Genomic DNA, 18,555 nt, shown 5'->3' with positions numbered 1-18,555 from the left:
GTTTAGGTTAGGTTTATTGGATTTATATGCTGCCCCTCTCCACAAACTCGGGGCGGCTCCCAACAATCAGCAACTGGGTTGTATTTATGAGGGCCGCAATGTCCTGAGGTCACGTGATCCCCCTTTGCGACCGCCTGACAAGCAGAGTCAACGGGGAAGCTGGATTCCACTTAACAAATGCACCACTCACAACGGCAGTGATTCACTTAACTCAGCCACCCCGAGTCTTCGGAGAGGAGCAGCATACGAATCTAATAAATTATTATTATTATTATTATTATTATTATTATTATTATTATTATTATCAACCAGGGAAATAAAGCTCGTAAAATGGGGCAAAATCAACTCAATAATCTCCTTGCTTAGCAATAGAAATTTTGGGCTCAGCTAATCCCAGGCAACACCCCTTTCCCACAACCGTCTTCAGAAAGGTAGCAAATCCTGAAGCCGCAGAAGGGACCTTACTCAAAAATACAAAAACACAAATTTGGGGTCTCCCCCGGGAGCCACCCCAGGAGTCTCCGGCCCAGAATAGCTACTGTTGAAAAGGAAAAGGAAATGCAACTTTGATGAATAAATCCATAAAATAAAATGACATTATTTCCACGCCCAGCGGCGCTCCTTACTGGAAGCCAGGGGGAAAAAACAGAAAACCCAGGGTGTGGCACGGGCAGCTGGTTGTCACTTCCTTATCAGCTGCATTTATCTAACACAACATGACATACACAAAACACACACACACCAAAGCAATCTGCCTTTCTCCAGTCTCTGGAATTACTGGGTAGTTTTCTTTTGTAAAAGACTTTTTTTTTGTTTCTTGCAGGGAATGAAGATAAAATAGCAACTCCCAACATTTTCCCCACAAAACCAAAACAAAGATAGCCCAAAGCTAACAGGAAAGAAGACAATGTGTATATAATGTGGCTCTGAGGCCTCTTTTATTATCCATCCTCCAAGCAACCGGGGTTGCCCATCTTACTCCCTTCCAGGGTCTCCCCCCCACACACACACACACTTTGGCAAGGAGGGAGCCCTCTGCGCATGATCAGGGCACCCTCTCCTGTTTCATTTATTGCCATTGGGATCCCACCCATTTCTGGCTCTCAAGGATTGCTCTGATGCCTACAGGTGGGGGGGGGTGGTTTCCACCTGCAGAGACTGGGGAGGGGGTTTGTCCCTGCCTGGTTGACCCCCCAGGGAGGGATGCACCCCCAAAGCATCCCCCACCCCATTTCTGCAATAGGATCGCCCCAGACTCAGCAGTAAAGGTAGGGGGACGATTTGGGGGGGGACAAAAGGGGGTCTCAAAATCCTCCCCAGGTGATCCCCAGCCCCCAAAGTGGGGCTAAAGGTCCCCCTCCCCTCCCTCTTCTGGAAAAAGGGGGGTCATAAGGCCCCTTCTCCTCTCCCCCAAAAGGGGGGGGTGTTAAGATCTCCCTCCTGTCCCTCCCCCATATTTGGGTCCTAAGGCCCCCTCCCCTCTTCCAAAGGGGGGGAGGGGAATAAGGTCCCCTTCCTCCAAAAAAGGGACAAGGCCCCCTCCCTTAAAAGAGGGGGGGGAAGCCCTCCTCCCCCTGTATTGGGTCATTAGCCCCCCTCGCCCCCAAAGATTAGATTAGATTAGATTTATTGGATTTATATGCCGCCCCTCTCCGCAAACTCGGAGGGTCACTGGACCCCCCTCGCCCCAAAGAGGCCTATTAGCTCCCCAACGAGGGTCATTAGGTCCCCTCCCCCTAAACGGGGAGCTGCTGGGGGGGCAGCGAGGAGCAAAGGGGCCCCTGGGACCCCAGAGGTTTCCAAACAGGCCTGGAGCTTTGTGTGTGTATCCTGCTTGCAACCCCGAGGGGACGCGGGCGCCCCAAAACACCTGCCCGGAGTACACGCAAAGACAGCTGCGCCGTGTCCACATGTGCAACACGCGTGTTTTTCCCCTCACGACACACATCCCGTCTCGGCTCCCCAACCCGGTCCGCCCTCCCACCCTTCCTCTTCCTCGCCCCGGCGGCCTACCTGAGACGACGAGCGCCTCGTTGGGCCCCACCGTGTGGCAGTTCCCCATAGCGGGCTCCTTTCCCCTCAGCTCGCCTCGGCCGCCGCCGCCACAGCCGCCTCAGGCAAGCGCGGAGGCAGGGCTCCAGGCCACGCCCACCCACCGGAAGCGGCCGGGGCGGCGATTCCGGCGGCGCCATCTTGGGCGCGGCTGAGGCGGCAGGGCTCTGCTCGCTCGCCCCTCCGGCCTGCCTTTCCCGAGGGTCGCCGCCGGAGGGGGATCCGGAGAGGGGGCGCTTCTTCTCGCGACACGTCCCCGAGCGGATGCCTAGATCCCCGAAAGGGCGCTCCGCCCGCGGCATGCAAATAGAATTAATTTGAAAAAACACGATTTCCCTCGCTCTCCTCCGAAGCTGCCAATCTTGAGGGGCCCTTGGGGGAGGGGCGTCGCTGAGCTTGGTCATTATAGCAGGCCGTCCTCGACTTACGACGCTCCACTTCGTGCCCCGAGTCCTTTGGGATTGATTGATAGATTGACAGACAGACAGACAGAGCATAGTGGCCATTGGCCATAGTGACCACCACACTGGAAAAAGTGACTTCTTCTAGCAGTCTTTCCCAACCTTGGCAACTTGAAGATATTTGTGAGCCGCCCTGAGTCTGCGGAGAGGGGCCGCATACAAATCTAATTAATAATAATAATAATAATAATAATAATAATAATAATAATAAATATTTGGACTTCAACTCCCAGAATTCCCCAGCCAGCAAATGGAATTGAAGTGCAGATATCTCCAAGACTGTCTTATAGCAATAGTGTTTAGACTTATCGAGCACTTCTCGGTGCTTTTCCATCCCTCTCTCAGCTGTTTACAGAATCAGCCTGTTGCCCCCAGCAATCTGGGTCCTCATTTGACCCCCCTGGGAAGGGTGGAAGGCTGAGTGACCTGGAGCCACACAAATCCCAGCGACTGATTAGGTCCCACAGAGTTGGCCTTCTCCGGGTCCCGTCAACGAAGCAATGTTGTCTGGCGGGGCCCAGGGGAAGAGCCTTCTCTGGTGGCCCCATCCCTCTGGAACCAACTCCCTCTGGAGATCAGGACTGCCCCCACCCTTCTTGTCTTTCGCAAACCTCCTCTCTGGAAACCTCACACTCCTTCTCACACTGCTGATATTACCTAGCTGGGTTTTGAAATGTCTGCAAGAAACCAACCAAGCTTGGAGAGCACCAATGACCCATGGTCCTCCTCCTCCTGTCACAAACCCCACTTGTCTCTAGCACTTATGGATGTTACCTAGCTGGGTCATGAAACGACCCCACAGTCCTTCTCCTTCTCTTCCTCCTTCTCTTCCTCCTCCTCCTCTTCTTCCTTCTCCTCCTGCCACAAACCCCACTTGTCTCTAGCACTGATGATGGTAACTAGTTGGGTCATGAAGCATCTGCAGCTCAGAGAGCACCAAGGACCCCACGGTCTTCCTCTTTCTCCTCTTCCTCTTCTTCCTCTTTCTCCTTCTTTACCCTCCTTCTCCTTTCTCCTCTTCCTCCTTCCTCCTCTGCCTTCTTCTCCTTTGCCCTCCTCCTCCTCCTCTTCCTGCCAACCCCCCCCCCCGCCGCCCCCCTTCTAATATTGATGAGAAAAGAGACCAACAACTTGATGGGGTTTCTTTATTTAAACGATTCTTAGGCCCAACGTTGGGCAACTCACCACAACAAACGTCCCCATCCTTTCTGGTTTTTCTGAGCCCCTCTGAACTTCTCAGAAATCCAACGCTTGTCTCAGCCACCCCACAACGCCTGCCCTTTGACCTCCCAGGTTAATCGGATGCTCTGGTCACCCCAAACTCCCTCTCTGCCCCCTCCTCTCAAGTGGTCAGTCCCACCAGCCTCTCGCTGAATTCCCAGAGCTTCTTGGCCAGCTGGTCATCGTGGGCCAGTAGACTGGGCACCTTCGTCTGGCAGTCCACGAAATACCGCCCGCTCAGCCCTTCGATGCCCTCCTCGGTGGCGCAGAAGATGGAGGTCTGGGCACCAGCTTCGGACGTTCGCATGAACAGCCTCACATAGAAAAGGGTCCAAAACATCCACCGTGGAAAGGAGCGATTAATTCCGGTTTTCACCATTCCTGAAAGCAAAAGACGGTTGGTTGTGAGAACAGCCATGGATGAAAGGAAACACCTGGAAGGAGGAGAGGGAGGAGGAGGAAGAAGAGGGGGAGGAGGAAGAGGAGGAGGAATAGAAAAAGAAGAGGGGGAGGAGGAGGAAGAAGAGGGGGAGGAGGAAGAGGAGGAGGAATAGAAAAAAGGGGGAGGGGAAGGAGGAAGAAGAGGAGATAGGAAGGAGGAAGAGGAAGAAGAGGAATAGAAAAGGAAGAGGGGGAGAGAAAGGAGGAAGAAGAGGGAAGAGGATGAAGAGGGGGAGGAGGAAGAAGAGGGAGGAGGAGGAAGAGGAATTCAATTCAATGTATTAGATTTGTCTGCCGCCCCTCTCCGAAAACTCGGGGCGCTCACAACAACAATAAAAACAGTATAACAATGGAATAAATCTAATAATAAAATTACATTAAAAAACCCCAACAATTTAAAAACCATACAACACCAAACATAAAATATAAGAAAGCCTGGGGGAGATGTCTTAATTCCCCCATGCCTGGCGGTATGTGAGTCTTGAGTAACTTGCGAAAGACAAGGAGGGTGGGGGCTGTTCTAATCTCCGGGGGGAGTTGATTCCAGAGGGCCGGGGCCGCCACAGAGAAGGCTCTTCCCCTGGGGCCCTCCAAACGCCATTGTTTGGTTGATGGGACCCGGAGAAGGCCAACTCTGTGGGACCTTATCGGCCTCTGGGATTCGTGCGGTAGCAGGCGGTTCCAGAGGTATTCTGGTCCAATGCCAGGAAGGGCCAGGAAGGAAGAAGAGGAGGAGGAGGAGGAGATCCCAAACACAGCATCTCTTGCCCTTTTGGAGCTTTGGGGCAACTTTTAAATATTTTTCGGAAGAGCCAACACTGAAGTCAGTGGGCCACAGTGCAAGAGGTGTAACAGAAGCAGGAGAAGGGAGGCAGAGGAGGGGAAGGGAGGAACGGGAAAGGCAGAAGAGGAATATTTATTTATTTATTTATTTTATTTATTATTTACATTTGTATGCCGCCCCTCTCCACAGAATAGGCAAGGGGCTGGACTAGAAGACCTCCAGGGGCCCCTCCCCACCCAAAGGTTCTAGGATTCTGGGCTAGAGCTCCATGGAGCAAACTCCCAGGGTGGGTGGGTGAGGTCTGCAGAGGGGCTCGAGGGGGGCCCCTCAGTGGGGGAGAAATGCCTGGGGGGAGGGGCTCCATCTGGGGCGTGTTGGAGCCGGACTTCCACTCGCCTGGGTGGGGGTTGCCATTCCCGCTGCTCTGGGTGATTGACAGATTAGATTAGATTACATTTATTGGATTTATCAGCCGCCCCTCTCCGCAAACTCGGGGCGGCTCACTTGACAGGTTGGCGCATATGTCCCAGCATGCACAGGAAGCAAAATCTCACGAGAGGACACAGGTGCGAGAAAGTTTTGGGTGATCTTTTGCTTTTATGCATGTGACACTTTGGCAATTTTTTAAAAAAGAAAATGTAATCTTTATTGAAGATAAATAGGGGAGGGGATACATAGCCACCCTGAGTCTTCGGAGAGGGACGGCATACAAATCTAATAAATTATTATTATTATTATTATTATTATTATTATTATTATTATTATAGCAAAAGGACTAAGAATATTTTAATATGTTTGTGAGTGACATAGGGGAAGGTCTGGTAGGGAAGGTTTGCCTATTTGCCGATGACTCTAAAGTGTGCAATAGGGTTGATATTCCTGGAGGCGTCGGCAATATGGTAAATGATTTAGCTTTACTAGATAAATGGTCAAAGCAATGGAAACTGCAGTTTAATGTTTCCAAATGTAAAATAATGCACTTGGGGAAAAGAAATCCTCAATCTGACTATTGTATTGGCAGTTCTGTGTTAGCAAATACTTCAAAAGAAAAGGATTTAGGCGTAGTGATTTCTGACAGTCTCAAAATGGGTGAACAGTGCAGTCAGGCAGTAGGGAAAGCAAGTAGGATGCTTGGCTGCATAGCTAGAGGTATAACAAGCAGGAAGAGGGAGATTATGATCCCGCTATATAGAATGCTGGTGAGACCACATTTGGAATACTGTGTTCAGTTCTGGAGACCTCACCTACAAAAAGATATTGACAAAATTGAACGGGTCCAAAGACGGGCTACAAGAATGGTGGAAGGTCTTAAGTATAAAACGTATCAGGAAAGACTTAATGAACTCAATCTGTATAGTCTGGAGGACAGAAGGAAAAGGGGGGACATGATCGAAACATTTAAATATATTAAAGGGTTAAATAAGGTCCAGGAGGGAAGTGATTTTAATAGGAAAGTGAACACAAGAACAAGGGGACACAATCTGAAGTTAGTTGGGGGAAAGATCAAAAGCAACATGAGAAAATATTATTTTACTGAAAGAGTAGTAGATCCTTGGAACAAACTTCCAGCAGACGTGGTAGATAAATCCACAGTAACTGAATTTAAACATGCCTGGGATAAACATATATCCATTGTAAGATAAAATACAGAAAATAGTATAAGGGCAGACTAGATGGACCATGGGGTCTTTTTCTGCCGTCAGACTTCTATGTTTCTATATTGGTACGAATGTATATGAATTTACATAAATCAAAATACACGCTTACATATATAGAAGGAAATAAAGCTTAAGAGAGAGAAAGGGAAGGAAAAAGGGAAAGGGAAGAAAAGGGAAAATTAAAAATAAAAGAAAGAAGAAGAAAGAAAAGAAAGAAGAAGAGATAAATTCATATCTATAAATTCATCAGATGTCGTAAATAGTGTCAACTTATCTGTTGACCCGATTACAGCTTTTAAGATCTTTACTATCGGTATAGATGAAGGTTTTGAGTTTCTAAACTTGAGTTAGAGTTTAAATTTTGTCGTTAAAATTTGCTCATCCTTTTATCAATATTCATGATGTTATTTTATAAGTTTGTGGGATAGTTGTTTGGGTGAAGGGTCAGAGGATCATGATGGAGCTTTGCATCCACGTGGACACGATTTCAGCGGTTTCAGCCGAAATCTCACACGCCCCCACTCCTTTCGCGAGATGACCTAAGTGCCAGAGGCCACTGTAACAGCATTGCCAAAAAAGCATTAAGAATTGTAAACCATACGTAGCTTCTTCTCTACAAACACTGATTTATTAACCAGAGCATACAAAACATTTGTTTTGCTTTTTAAATAAGGGGTTTTTAGTTACTTTTATATTAGATTTTTTGTTTTATTATTGTTGTGAGCCGCCCCGAGTCTGTGGAGAGGGGCGGCATACAAATCTAATTAATAATAATAATAATAATAATAATAATAATAATAATAATGAGGAGGAGGAGGAGGAGGAGGAGGAGAAGAAGAAGAAAGACCTATTCTAGAATAGAGCTCACCTGTGTGGAATCCACACTGCATATCAGACATTAATACAATCGAAGGAGTCCAGAAATAGTTCACAAGAAGAGTCCTTCACTCCGCCTCACGTAACAAATTACCCTACTTCTCCAGACTTCAAATACCAAATCTAGAAAATTTACAACTACATCGTCTCCGAACTGATTTAACTGTTGTTCATAAAATCATACATCATAATGTACTCCCTGTCAGTGACTACTTCACCTTTAACAACAACAACACAAGAGCACGTCATAGATACAAACTGAATGTAAATTGCTCCAAACTTGACTGCAGAAAATACGATTTCAGCAATAGAGGGGTCACCGCCTGGAACTCATTACCTGACTCTGTGGTTGCTTCCCCCAACCCCCAAATCTTCAACCTTACATTATCTACTTATCGACCTCTCCCCTTTTCTAAGAGGTCTGTAAGGGGCGCGCATAAGTGCACTTATGTGCCTAATGTCCCTGTCCTACTATCTTACTATCCTTTCTATTACTACATTCTACTTAGGTTAGGTTAGGTTAATATGTACTATAATGCTATACTTATTTGACAAATAAATAAATAAAATAAAATAAATTTTGCTACCTGTGAATGCGCACAAGCAAACTGTCGCCGGGATGTGTGTGCCCATCCCACCTGCCACCCGGAGATGCGCGCACGCTGCCATTTTTCCTACCGGTGCGCAATGTGGCCCGTCCCGGTAAGGAACCCAACACTGCACTCACCTGGATGGACCACGTAGCAGGTGACGTTGGTTCCTTCCAGCCGACTGGCCAGCTCTCGGGCGTGGAGAAGGTTGGCTAGTTTGCTGTTGCCGTATGAATATAGCGCCTTCCACATTCCCACCACCGGCTTGTGGATGGTCCGAAAGTCCATCTTCCCAATGGAGTGCGCGCTTGAGGACAGAATGATGATCCGGCTCGGGGCGCAGCGCTTCAGCCGGTCCAGGAGCAGGTGGGTCAGCAGGAAGTGGGCCAAGTGGTTGACCTGGAAGACCTGGTCAAAGCCATCGGCGGTCTGGCCTGGCTCAAAGACCCCTGCCGTAAAAGTAAGTTCTTGCTTTATGATGGGTCACTCTGTGATCATTCGAGGTTAAAACAGGCAACAGACACCTAAAAGGTACTTGCCATTTGCTTCCCCTTAGTGGTCACATGACCATATTTTAAGCACTTGACAACGTGCCCTGCAGATTTACGACACTTTTGTCAAAACTAGCGTTTCTTCGATTGTCAGCAAAAACGCCCCATTATGAACAAATGGTTCGCTTAAAAATCACCACAACCAAGATCTTGAAATCACGGTGGTCACCGGAGTGACCTGCTTTATAATGGCCATGCCATACAATCATAATGGGCAGGCTCCACCACGGTCATAAATCAAGAACTCCCTTTAAAGCTTTCAGGTTGGCCTTGTGGTTAGGCCTAGAAAATGGGAGGCCATGAGTTCAAATCTCACCTTAGGCAGCGGAGCTGGCCGGGGGACTTTGTGCCAGTCTCTTCCCTTCTCCCCCTCCCTCCTTCCAACCAACCCAACTCACAGGATTAGAGAAATCCCGGACAAGCCCCCACCCCAATCTTCCCCCTTCCCTCTCCCTCTGGAGACCCTGAGGGGAGGGGTCTCCTCTGCCCCCACCTGCGTTGTTGATGAGGATGTCCAGACGGGGCTCCGCTTCTAAGAAGTTCTGCGCAAAAGATCGCACGGAGTTCAGGCTGGACAGGTCCAGGATCATCAGGATCACCTCCGAGTTCCCACTTTCCTGGAAAAGGAGCGGAAGGAATCCTGAGCTTCGGGATCCAGTACGGCTTCCAAGGAGGATCCCAGTTTACTCACCTTCTGCGTAGGTCTGCTCACCTCTCTTTCTATGGGTGGTGCATCATAAAATAATACAGTTGTTTAGGGATCATTCAAAATTACAATGCTAATGGGAAAAAGAGTGATTTATGACCGGTCCTCATACTTTTGACCATTGCAGCATCTCCAGGGCTCATGTGATCAACATTTGGATGCTTGGCAATTGGCGTAATTTCCGATGATGGTGGTGGGCACCCCCAATGGTCATGTGATCATTATTTGTAATCATCCGAAGCGCAAAGAGCAAAATCAGTGGGAGCCGCTGTAGTCTTCATTGCTTCTTTGACCTGGACCAGAATATCTCCGGGACCGCCTTCTGCCGCACGAACCCCAGCGACCAGTTAGGTCCCACAAAGTTGGCCTTCTCCAGGTCCCGTCAACTAAACAATGTCATTTGGCAGGACCCAGGGGAAGAGCCTTCTCTGTGGTGGCCCCGGCCCTCTGGAACCAACTCCCCCCAGAGATCAGAATAGCCCCCACCCTTCTTGCCTTTCGTAAGCTCCTTAAAACCAACCTCTGCCGTCAGGCATGGGGGAACTGAGATATTCTTTCCCCCTAGGCTTCTACAATTTATGTATGGTATATTTGTATGTATGATCGGTTTTTAAAATAAGGGTTTTTAGCTGTTCTAGTATTGGATTGTCGCATGTTGTTTTTACCACTGTTGTTAGCTGCCCCGAGTCTACGGAGAGGGGCGGCATACAAATCCAATAAATAAATAATAAATAAATAAATAATATGACAATCATTAAGTGTTGTACCATTGACAAATGTATCTTTTTCTTTTATGTACACTGAGAGCATCTGCACCAAGACAAATGTCTTGTGTGTCCAATCATACTTGGCCAATAAAGAATTTCTATTCTATTCTATTCTATTCATTAAGTGTTGTACCACACGAGTCTTGACAAATGTATCTTTTTCTTTTATGTACACTGAGAGCATCTGCACCAAGACAAATGTCTTGTGTGTCCAATCATACTTGGCCAATAAAGAATTTCTATTCTATTCTATTCTATTCATTAAGTGTTGTACCACACGAGTCTTGACAAATGTCTCTTTTTCTTTTATGTACACTGAGAGCATCTGCACCAAGACAAATTCCTTGTGTGTCCAATCCCACTTGGCCAATAAAGAATTTCTATTCTATTCTATTCTAATTTCCTTCATTAATGGGCTGCCCCAAAGAAGAGCGGCTCAACCTCTTCTCCCAAAAGCCCCAGAAGGCAGGACAAGACGCAGCGGATGGAAGCGAATCAAGGGGTGAAGCAACCTGGAAATAAGGAAGCAATTCCTGACCTGAGGTCAGGAGGTCCAACTCTGCCATTCTGTAGTACCATACCATACTTATGGTCTAGATCAGGGGTATCAAACTGGGGGTCCACGGGCCGGATGCGTCACATGCAGACCGCACCCACCTCAGCTCCGCGAAAGAGGGGAAATGTCGCGAAATGTCACACGACGACAAAGTGACGCGGTGAGTTTGACACCCATGGTGAAGAATGGCGATTAAGGTGGATATGACGCAGATCCAACAAAATCTTTATTCCAGGGATGAAGCTTCCCCGAAAAATATGTACAATGGGCAAAACACACAGTTGTAGTTGATTAGTTAGAGTGGGGTGACTCATGCCTGAGGTGATTTAAGCTATGATTGGTTACTGAGAATGTAAAGTGGGAGTTTCCCTTTCCCCCCGCCTTTTTTTAATGGGCTCTGAATGCTGTTTGATTTACCTCATGACGTCCTTGTGTTCCTGACTATTCTGTCTGATATGATGTTAAATATTACAGAATAGTTGAAAACCTGAACACTGGGCATTATCTAACAAGATGGAATTCAATGGTGAAAGAAGTCAGGTTTTACATTTAGGCAATAAAAACAAAATGTACAGGTAGAGTATAGGTGGTACCTTGCTCAACAGGAGTAACTGTGAGAGAGACCTTGGAGCCCGAGTGGACAACCATTTAAATAGGAGCCAGCTGTTAATACCACTTTATGAGGCCTTGGTAGAGGCCACACTTGGAATACGGCCTCCAGTTTTGGTCGCCACAATACAAAAAGGATGTGGAGACTCTAGAAAGCCTGCAGAGAAGAGCAACAAAGAGAATGAGGGCACTGGAGGCTAAAACATATGAAGAATGGTTGTAGGAAGTGGGTTTATGTCTAGTATCAGGGGAGGCATGATAGTAGCCTTCCAATATTTCTGGGGTTGCCACAAAGAAGAGTTGGGGGTCAACTTATTCTCCAAAGCACCAGAAGGCAGAACAAGAAACAATGGGTGGAAACTAAATAAGTAGAGAAGCAACTTAGAACTAAGGAGAAATTTCCTGACAGTCAGAACGGTTGATCAGTGGAACAGCTTGCCTCCAGAAGTTGTGAATGCCCCAACACTGGAAGTTTTAAAGCAGATGTCGGATCATTGTCTGGAGTAGTGTAGGATTTCCCGCCTAAGCAGGGGGCTGGACTAGAAGACCTCCAAGGTCCCTTCCAACTCCGTTGTTGTTGCTGCTGCTGCTGCTGCTGCTGCTGCTTTTATTATTATTATTATTATTGTTATTGTTATTGTTATTGTTATTGTTATTGTTATTGTTATTATTATTATTATTATTATTTATTCATTGTCCCAGTGTCCCTGATTTCATTTGGACAGTTGTTGTATAGTTGCCTGACCAGAGCCAACAAATCCATTTCCAGGAATGCGGCTGCACCGAAAAATATGGAGCCCTCAGAACAGAACCAGGACAGGACAGGACAGAATTTAAGGCAAAGCTCTTTAAGTGGGGAATGGCCGAGAGTCCACCATGGGACTGGGCTGCATCAGAACTGTCCCAACAGCTAAAACATTAAAGTGCACATTGGCTGACGATTGGTTGGAGGTTGCTGGCTCCTGCATGAGGCAATCTAAGCTATGATTGGTTGCTGTGGGCGTAAAGGGGGAGTTTCCCTTTCCCCCGCCTTTTTCTTCTGTGGACTCTGAATGCTCTTTGATTTACCTCATGATGTCCTTGTGTTCCCACTATCTTGTCTGCTGCGGATATAGATGCTAAGTATATTCATTTATATAAAACTACAAGTTTGTGTTAGTGTCTTTGATCTCATTTGGGCAGTTGCTGCATAATTCCCAGATCCAGCGAAACAGCTTCCAGGAATACGGCTGCCCTGGAAAATATGGTGCGCCCTGAAGAGAAGCAGGAAAGGCCAAGAGGGAGCGGCCAAGAGCCTGCAGCACCCTGGGGTGCATGGGAACGGTTCGGATGTTGAACGGAGGGATGGAGAGAACGGCGCGGCAGGCACTCACCCGTCTGATGTCGTACACGGCCGATTCTCCTCTCGCTTTGTTGCGGCATGCCAGAATGACACGGGCGCCTCTCCGGGCCAGATCCACCGCTGTGGCCTTTCCGATCCCTGCATTCCCACCTAGGAAAGGCCAGAGAAAGGATTCACATGGATCGTCCAGCCTTTGAGCGGGATCCAGGAGCATTTGTTTTCCTGTAGTTTTTGTGGCGTCGTTGTTCAAGGTGCTGATTGACGAACCGAACCCAGTCAGCACAGTCTAGAGTCTCACAGTCTTAATGCAAAACTTTATTTAGTACATCATTTCAGCACAGATCAAAACAAAATAATCAACTAAACATGAGCCAGCAATGTGCAGCAGCAGCAGCCAAAAAAGCCAACACAATCCTAAGCTGCATCAACAGAGGGATACACTCCAAGACCAGGGAAGTATTAATACCACTCTATTACGCCCTGGTCAGACCACATCTGGAGTACTGCATCCAGTTCTGGTCACCACACCTCAAAGGAGACATTGAAACTCTGGAGAAGGTGCAGAAAAGAGCAACCAAAATGATCAGGGGTCTAGAAACCAAGACATACGAAGAGAGATTGCGGGAACTGGGCATGGATAGCCTAGAGAAAAGGAGGGCCAGAGGGGACATGATAGCTGTATATAGGTATATGAGGGGTTGCCACAGAGAGGAAGGGGTCACACTATCTTCCAGGGCACCAGAGGGCCAGACGAGGAACAACGTCTGGAAGCTGACCAAGGAGAGATTCAACCTAGAAGTAAGGAAGAACTTCCTGACGGTCAGAGCGATCAACCAGTGGAACAACCTGCCTGCGGAGGTTGTGAACTCCCCAACTCTGGACACTTTCAAGAGGAGATTGGACTGCCATCTGGCTGGGGTGCTTTAGGATTCCTGCTCAGGCAGGGGGTTGGACTTGATGACCTGCATGGTCCCTTTCAACTCTAACAATAAATAAGTAAGTAAGTAAGTAAGTAATAAGTAAGCAAGTAAGTAATAAGTAAGCAAGTAATAAGTAAGTAAGTAAACCAACCAACCAACTCTGATTAATTCCAGCGCAAGCCAGTGAATGGAATGGAATGGAATAGAATAGGAAAGAAAAGAATTTGGAAGAGAATAGAATAAAAAATGGAATAGTGAATGGAGTGGAAATGAATGGAACAGTAAATGGAACCTGGACTGGACTGGACTGGGCGAATGGAATGGACTGGAATTAGGAACAGAACAGGAAACAGTGAATGGAATATGAATGGAACAGGAAGAGGAGCAAGAACAAAAACAAGAACAGAATAATGGAATGGAATAGAATTCGGAACAGAATAGAAAATACTGAATGGAATAGGAATGAACAGAACAGAACAGGGACTGGGCTGGACTGGAATCGAATGGAACAGAACAGAACAGAATAGAATAATGGAATAGATTTAGGAACAGAACAGAAAATAGTGAATGGAGTAGGACTGAGTAGAACAGGTGATTGGAGCAGGTGAATGGCACAGGAAGAGGAATAAGAACCAGAACCACAACAGAACAGAATAATGGAATGGAATTGAATAGAATTAGGAATAGAATAGAAATAGAATAGAAAATAGTGAACAGAGTAGGAATGAATAGAACAGAACAGAACAGCAAATGGAACAGAATGAAATAGGAATGAATAGAATAGAGTGGAGCAGAGCAGAATGGAATATTACTATTATTATTATTATTATTATTATTATTATTATTATTAATATTATTATTTATTAGATTTGTATGCCGCCCCTCTCTGTAGACTCTGTAGACTCGGAATAGAAAACAGAAAATAGAAAATAGAAAATAATAGAATATGGAATAGAACATGGAATAGAATAGGAAATAAAAGAATCTATATGAATAAAAATGTAAATGTTTGTTCAAAATCTTAAATCTCCATAAATTCTTCACCGACTGCTTTCAAACTTTGACACAGCCTTTGAACATGCAGGTGTTTTTATATACGTGGTATTACATAGATGTTATATCTGTGACAGGTTAAAAATAGCAGCAATGAAACTGTGACGCAAATTCTTTCATTCACATGAACGGAATCCAGCTGTTCACTTAGTAGTAAATCTAGAAAATGGACAATGCGTTTATTTCGTAGCTGCTTGTTGGTAAACAAGAGTTACCCATTCACTCCCCCATTCTCAAAGAGGGAGGGGGAAGCACCTGCCAATCCCAGCCCGTTTCACCTCTTTTGACAAGGCAGCGTTGCTCAGGTCAAGGCCCCTTTCCACTCCCCTGCATTTATAGCCAGCTTTGACCAAGAGTAACCTTCTGTCCATTTACACATGTTCAGAAAACAATCTGTCCCAGTGGACCTTGTCATCCTGATCGAATCCATTTTGGTAGCTCTTGCAACAGTTACATTTACCGGTCAATCACCTTGGATTTTGACGCATTCAACCTGCCTGAACCCGTCAATCAATTCACTGCAAGGTGGGGTTTTTTTGCATGGACAGGTGGTTCTCGACTTACAATCACTCATTCAGAGACCAGTCCAAGTTCTGGGGAGGGAAGGAAAGAAGGAAGGAAGGAAGGAAGGAAGGAGGGAGGGAAGGAAGGAAGGAAGGAGAAGAGGGGAAGGAAAGAGGGAGGGAAGGAAGGAAAGAGGGAAGGAAAGAAGGAAGGAAGGAAAGAGGGAGGGAAGGAAGGAAAGAGGGAAGGAAGGAAGGAGGGAGGGAAGGAAGGAAGGAAGGAGAAGAGGGGAAGGAAGGAGAAGAGGGGAAGGAAGGAGAAGAGGGGAAGGAAGGAGGGAAGGAAGGAAGGAGGGAGGGAAGGAAGGAAGGAAGGAAGGAGAAGAGGGGAAGGAAGGAGAAGAGGGGAAGGAAGGAGGGAGGGAAGGAAGGAAGGAGAAGAGGGGAAGGAAGGAGAAGAGGGGAAGGAAGGAGAAGAGGGGAAGGAAGGAGGGAGGGAAGGAAGGAGGGAGGGAAGGAAGGAAGGAGAAGAGGGGAAGGAAGGAGAAGAGGGGAAGGAAAGAGGGAGGGATGGAAGGAAGGAAAGAGGGAAGGAAAGAAGGAAGGAAGGAAAGAGGGAGGGAGGGAAGGAAGGAAAGAGGGAAGGAAGGAAGGAAGGAGAAGAGGGGGAGGAAGGAGAAGAGGGGAAGGAAGGAGGGAGGGAAGGAAGGAAGGAAGGAGAAGAGGGGAAGGAAGGAGAAGAGGGGAAGGAAGGAGAAGAGGGGAAGGAGGGAGGGAAGGAAGGAAGGAGGGAGGGAAGGAAGGAGGGAGGGAGGGAAGGAAGGAAGGAGAAGAGGGGAAGGAAGGAGAAGAGGGGAAGGAAGGAGAAGAGGGGAAGGAAGGAGAAGAGGGGAAGGAAGGAGGGAGGGAGGGAAGGAAGGAAGGAGGGAGGGAAGGAAGGAAGGAGAAGAGGGGAAGGAAGGAGAAGAGGGGAAGGAAGGAAGGAGGGAGGGAAGGAGGGAGGGAAGGAAGGAAAGAGGGAGGGAAGGAGGGAGGGAAGGAAGGAAGGAAGGAAGGAGAAGAGGGGAAGGAAGGAGAAGAGGGGAAGGAAGGAGGGAGGGAGGGAAGGAAGGAGGGAGGGAGGGAAGGAAGGAAGGAGAAGAGGGGAAGGAAGGAGAAGAGGGGAAGGAAGGAGAAGAGGGGAAGGAAGGAGGGAAGGAAGGAAGGAGAAGACGGGAAGGAAGGAGAAGAGGGGAAGAAAGGAAGGAAGGAAGGAAGGAAGTGATAGCAATAGCACATTGACTTCAATATCGCTTCACAGTGCTTTTACAGCCCTCTAAGCGTTTTACAGAGACTCAGCCTCTTGCCCCCAACAATCTGGGTCCTCATTTTACAGATTCAGAAGGATGGAAATCTGAGTCAACTTTGAGCCTACTGAGATTCGATCTGCCCAACTGCTGGCAGCCGGTGATCAGCAGAAGCAGCCTGCAGTGCTGCCCGTTCTAACCCAGTGTTTCCCAACCTTGGCAACTTGAAGATATCTGGAGTTTAACTCCCAGAATTCCCCAGCCAGCGTTTGCTGGCTGGGGAATTCTGGGAGTTGAAGTCCATATATCCTCAAGCTGCCAAGGTTGGGGAACACTGCTCTAACCACTGCACCACCAAGGCTCTTTAGTGGGAAGGCAGTTGTTTGCTTCCCACTGCACAGGTTAAAACAATCAATTCTCCCAATGGAGCTTCCCTCCCTCCTGGGGGCAGGCCTATCCCCAGTGGGGCAGCAGGAGCAGAGCCAGGGAGTAGGAGAAGGGACCCTTGCCCCCCATGTCAAATGAGCCCAGGCAGGCTGAAAAGCCGGTTTGCAGCCTCCTCCCAAGGCAAACAACTGGCACAATTAAACAATTAGTGCTGGTGTAGCAGCCAAGATCCTTTAACTGACAGGCTGCCCCAAGGTGTGTGTGTGTGTGTGTGTGTGTGTGTGTGTGTGTGTGTGTGTGTGTGTGTTGTGGTGTCAGCCTCTTCTCCAAAGCACCCCCAAAGCAGGAGAAGAAGCAACAGGAGAGAAGCAACCTGGATTTAAGGAGAAATCTCCCCACCGTGGGAAGGATTTATCCCCTGGACCCTTGTGGCTGCAGGTTTTAAGAGAGGAGGCTGGACAGCCGTTTTCCTGGAAGGGGGGGGGGAGGGAAGCGTCCAACTTGTGAACTTTGAACACTTGGGAATTTCAACTCCCAGAACTGCCCGTTGCTGCCTGGGGAACTGTGGGAGCTGAAGTCCGCAAGTCTTGCAGTTCCCAAAGTTGGAGAAACCCCGCAGTCTGGGCTCTGCTGCTGGAGCCGGAGGGTTAACGGACGTCCAGCGTCCCTTCCAACTCGGGGGTTCTCTCCGTCCACCCGAGGCTCCTACGGGCTGCTCCAAGGGCGGATCGGTCTATGGCAGCCCCGCCCAGCCCTTTCCCTCGGCTCTTGCTCCGGGACTTGGAGCCTGCGCGGAGCCCCTGAGATGGGAGAGAAGGAGGGAGGGAGAGAGGAAAGAAAGAGAGAGAGACACACAGACACAAAGAAGGAAAGAGAGAGGGAGGGAGAGAGAGAGAGCGAGGGACAGAGAGAGAAAGAAATAGACAAAGAAAGAGAGAAAGAAAGAAAGAAAGAAAGGCAGGAGGGAAAGAGGGAAAGAGAGAAAGAAAGAAGGGGAGAAAGAAAGAAAGAATGAAAAAAGGAGGGAGGGAGGCAGAGAAAGAGGAGAGAAAGAGAAAGAAAGAGAGGGGGAAAGAAAGAAAGAAAGAAAGAAAGAAAGAAAAAAAAAGAAAGAAAGAAAGAAAGAGGAAGGGAGGGAGGGTAAGAGAGAAAGAGAGAGAGAGAAACAAAGCGAAAGGAAAAGAAAAGAAAAGAAAAGGAAGAAGGACAAACTGACCTGTGATGAGCACCGTCTTGCCCCGCAGGCTGACCGTGTTCCGGCACCAGGGGGTCACCGCCAAGTAGTAGTAAAGCAGCGCGGCGACCCCGAGGAACAGCGCCGCGACCGCCGCCAGCACCTCCGCCGCTTCCATGGCTCGATCCCCGCTGGCCCCGCAGCCCGGCCCGGCTTCCCTTTGGACCCGGCCCGCCCCCCGGCCCGCCTCCGCTCGGGAGAGCCACGACTGCCGCCCTCCTCCGGACCTCTCCTGCTGGCCTCCCGTCCCGAGGTCCCCCCCGGCCCCCCCCGCCGCCTGCCGCCCTCTTTCCCTCCTGCCCAGGAGGGAGAAGAAAGGAGGAAAGAAGGAGGAGAGAAGGAGCTGACCACGAGAAAGAAGGGGGAGAGAAAAACGGGAAGGAAGTAAAATGAGGAAGGAAGGGAGGGAGGGAGGAAAGAGAGAAGGGGGAGGGGTTCTGAGCCAGCCTTCTCAAGCAAGGAGAAAGCACTGACTCATGAGTAAAACAATCCCCCTCTGAAAACAGGGCAGGGACAGTCCTTTGCCAGAGCCAGGACCAAGAGCTCTGGGTTCGAGGG

The 18,555-nt window shown here is 48.3% G+C and overlaps 2 protein-coding genes across 4 annotated transcripts in view; both read right to left on the bottom strand.

Annotated features, from left to right (window-relative positions):
• Positions 1 to 2,140, bottom strand: part of FLOT2 (flotillin 2) — a 50,549-nt gene extending 48,409 nt beyond the window's left edge. The window contains exon 1 of one of the 3 annotated variants that reach the window (XM_070735483.1): positions 2,014 to 2,140. In XM_070735483.1, coding sequence (XP_070591584.1) covers positions 2,014 to 2,062 — 49 coding nt within the window. In that variant the 5' untranslated portion in view covers positions 2,063 to 2,140. The remainder of the gene's footprint in view (positions 1 to 2,013) is intronic. The other 2 variants (XM_070735482.1, XM_070735484.1) reach the window with 2 other exon arrangements.
• A 1,504-nt stretch (positions 2,141 to 3,644) lies between these two features.
• On the bottom strand, positions 3,645 to 18,177 carry LOC139158118 (dehydrogenase/reductase SDR family member 13-like). Its single transcript, XM_070735542.1, has 5 exons — positions 17,980 to 18,177; positions 12,646 to 12,764; positions 9,128 to 9,251; positions 8,221 to 8,532; positions 3,645 to 4,115 (listed from the first exon to the last, which is right to left on the bottom strand). Exons 1-5 carry the CDS (start codon positions 18,113 to 18,115, stop codon positions 3,856 to 3,858), a joined length of 951 nt encoding a protein of 316 aa, XP_070591643.1. The 5' UTR covers positions 18,116 to 18,177; the 3' UTR covers positions 3,645 to 3,855.
• Positions 18,178 to 18,555: the final 378 nt, after the last annotated feature.

This window comes from Erythrolamprus reginae, chromosome 1, assembly GCF_031021105.1.
Source record: "Erythrolamprus reginae isolate rEryReg1 chromosome 1, rEryReg1.hap1, whole genome shotgun sequence".
In the NCBI taxonomy this organism is placed as follows: Eukaryota; Metazoa; Chordata; class Lepidosauria; order Squamata; family Dipsadidae; genus Erythrolamprus; species Erythrolamprus reginae.
Note: the sequence above shows the minus strand (reverse complement) of the source record. Positions and strands in the feature narration are given on the sequence as shown.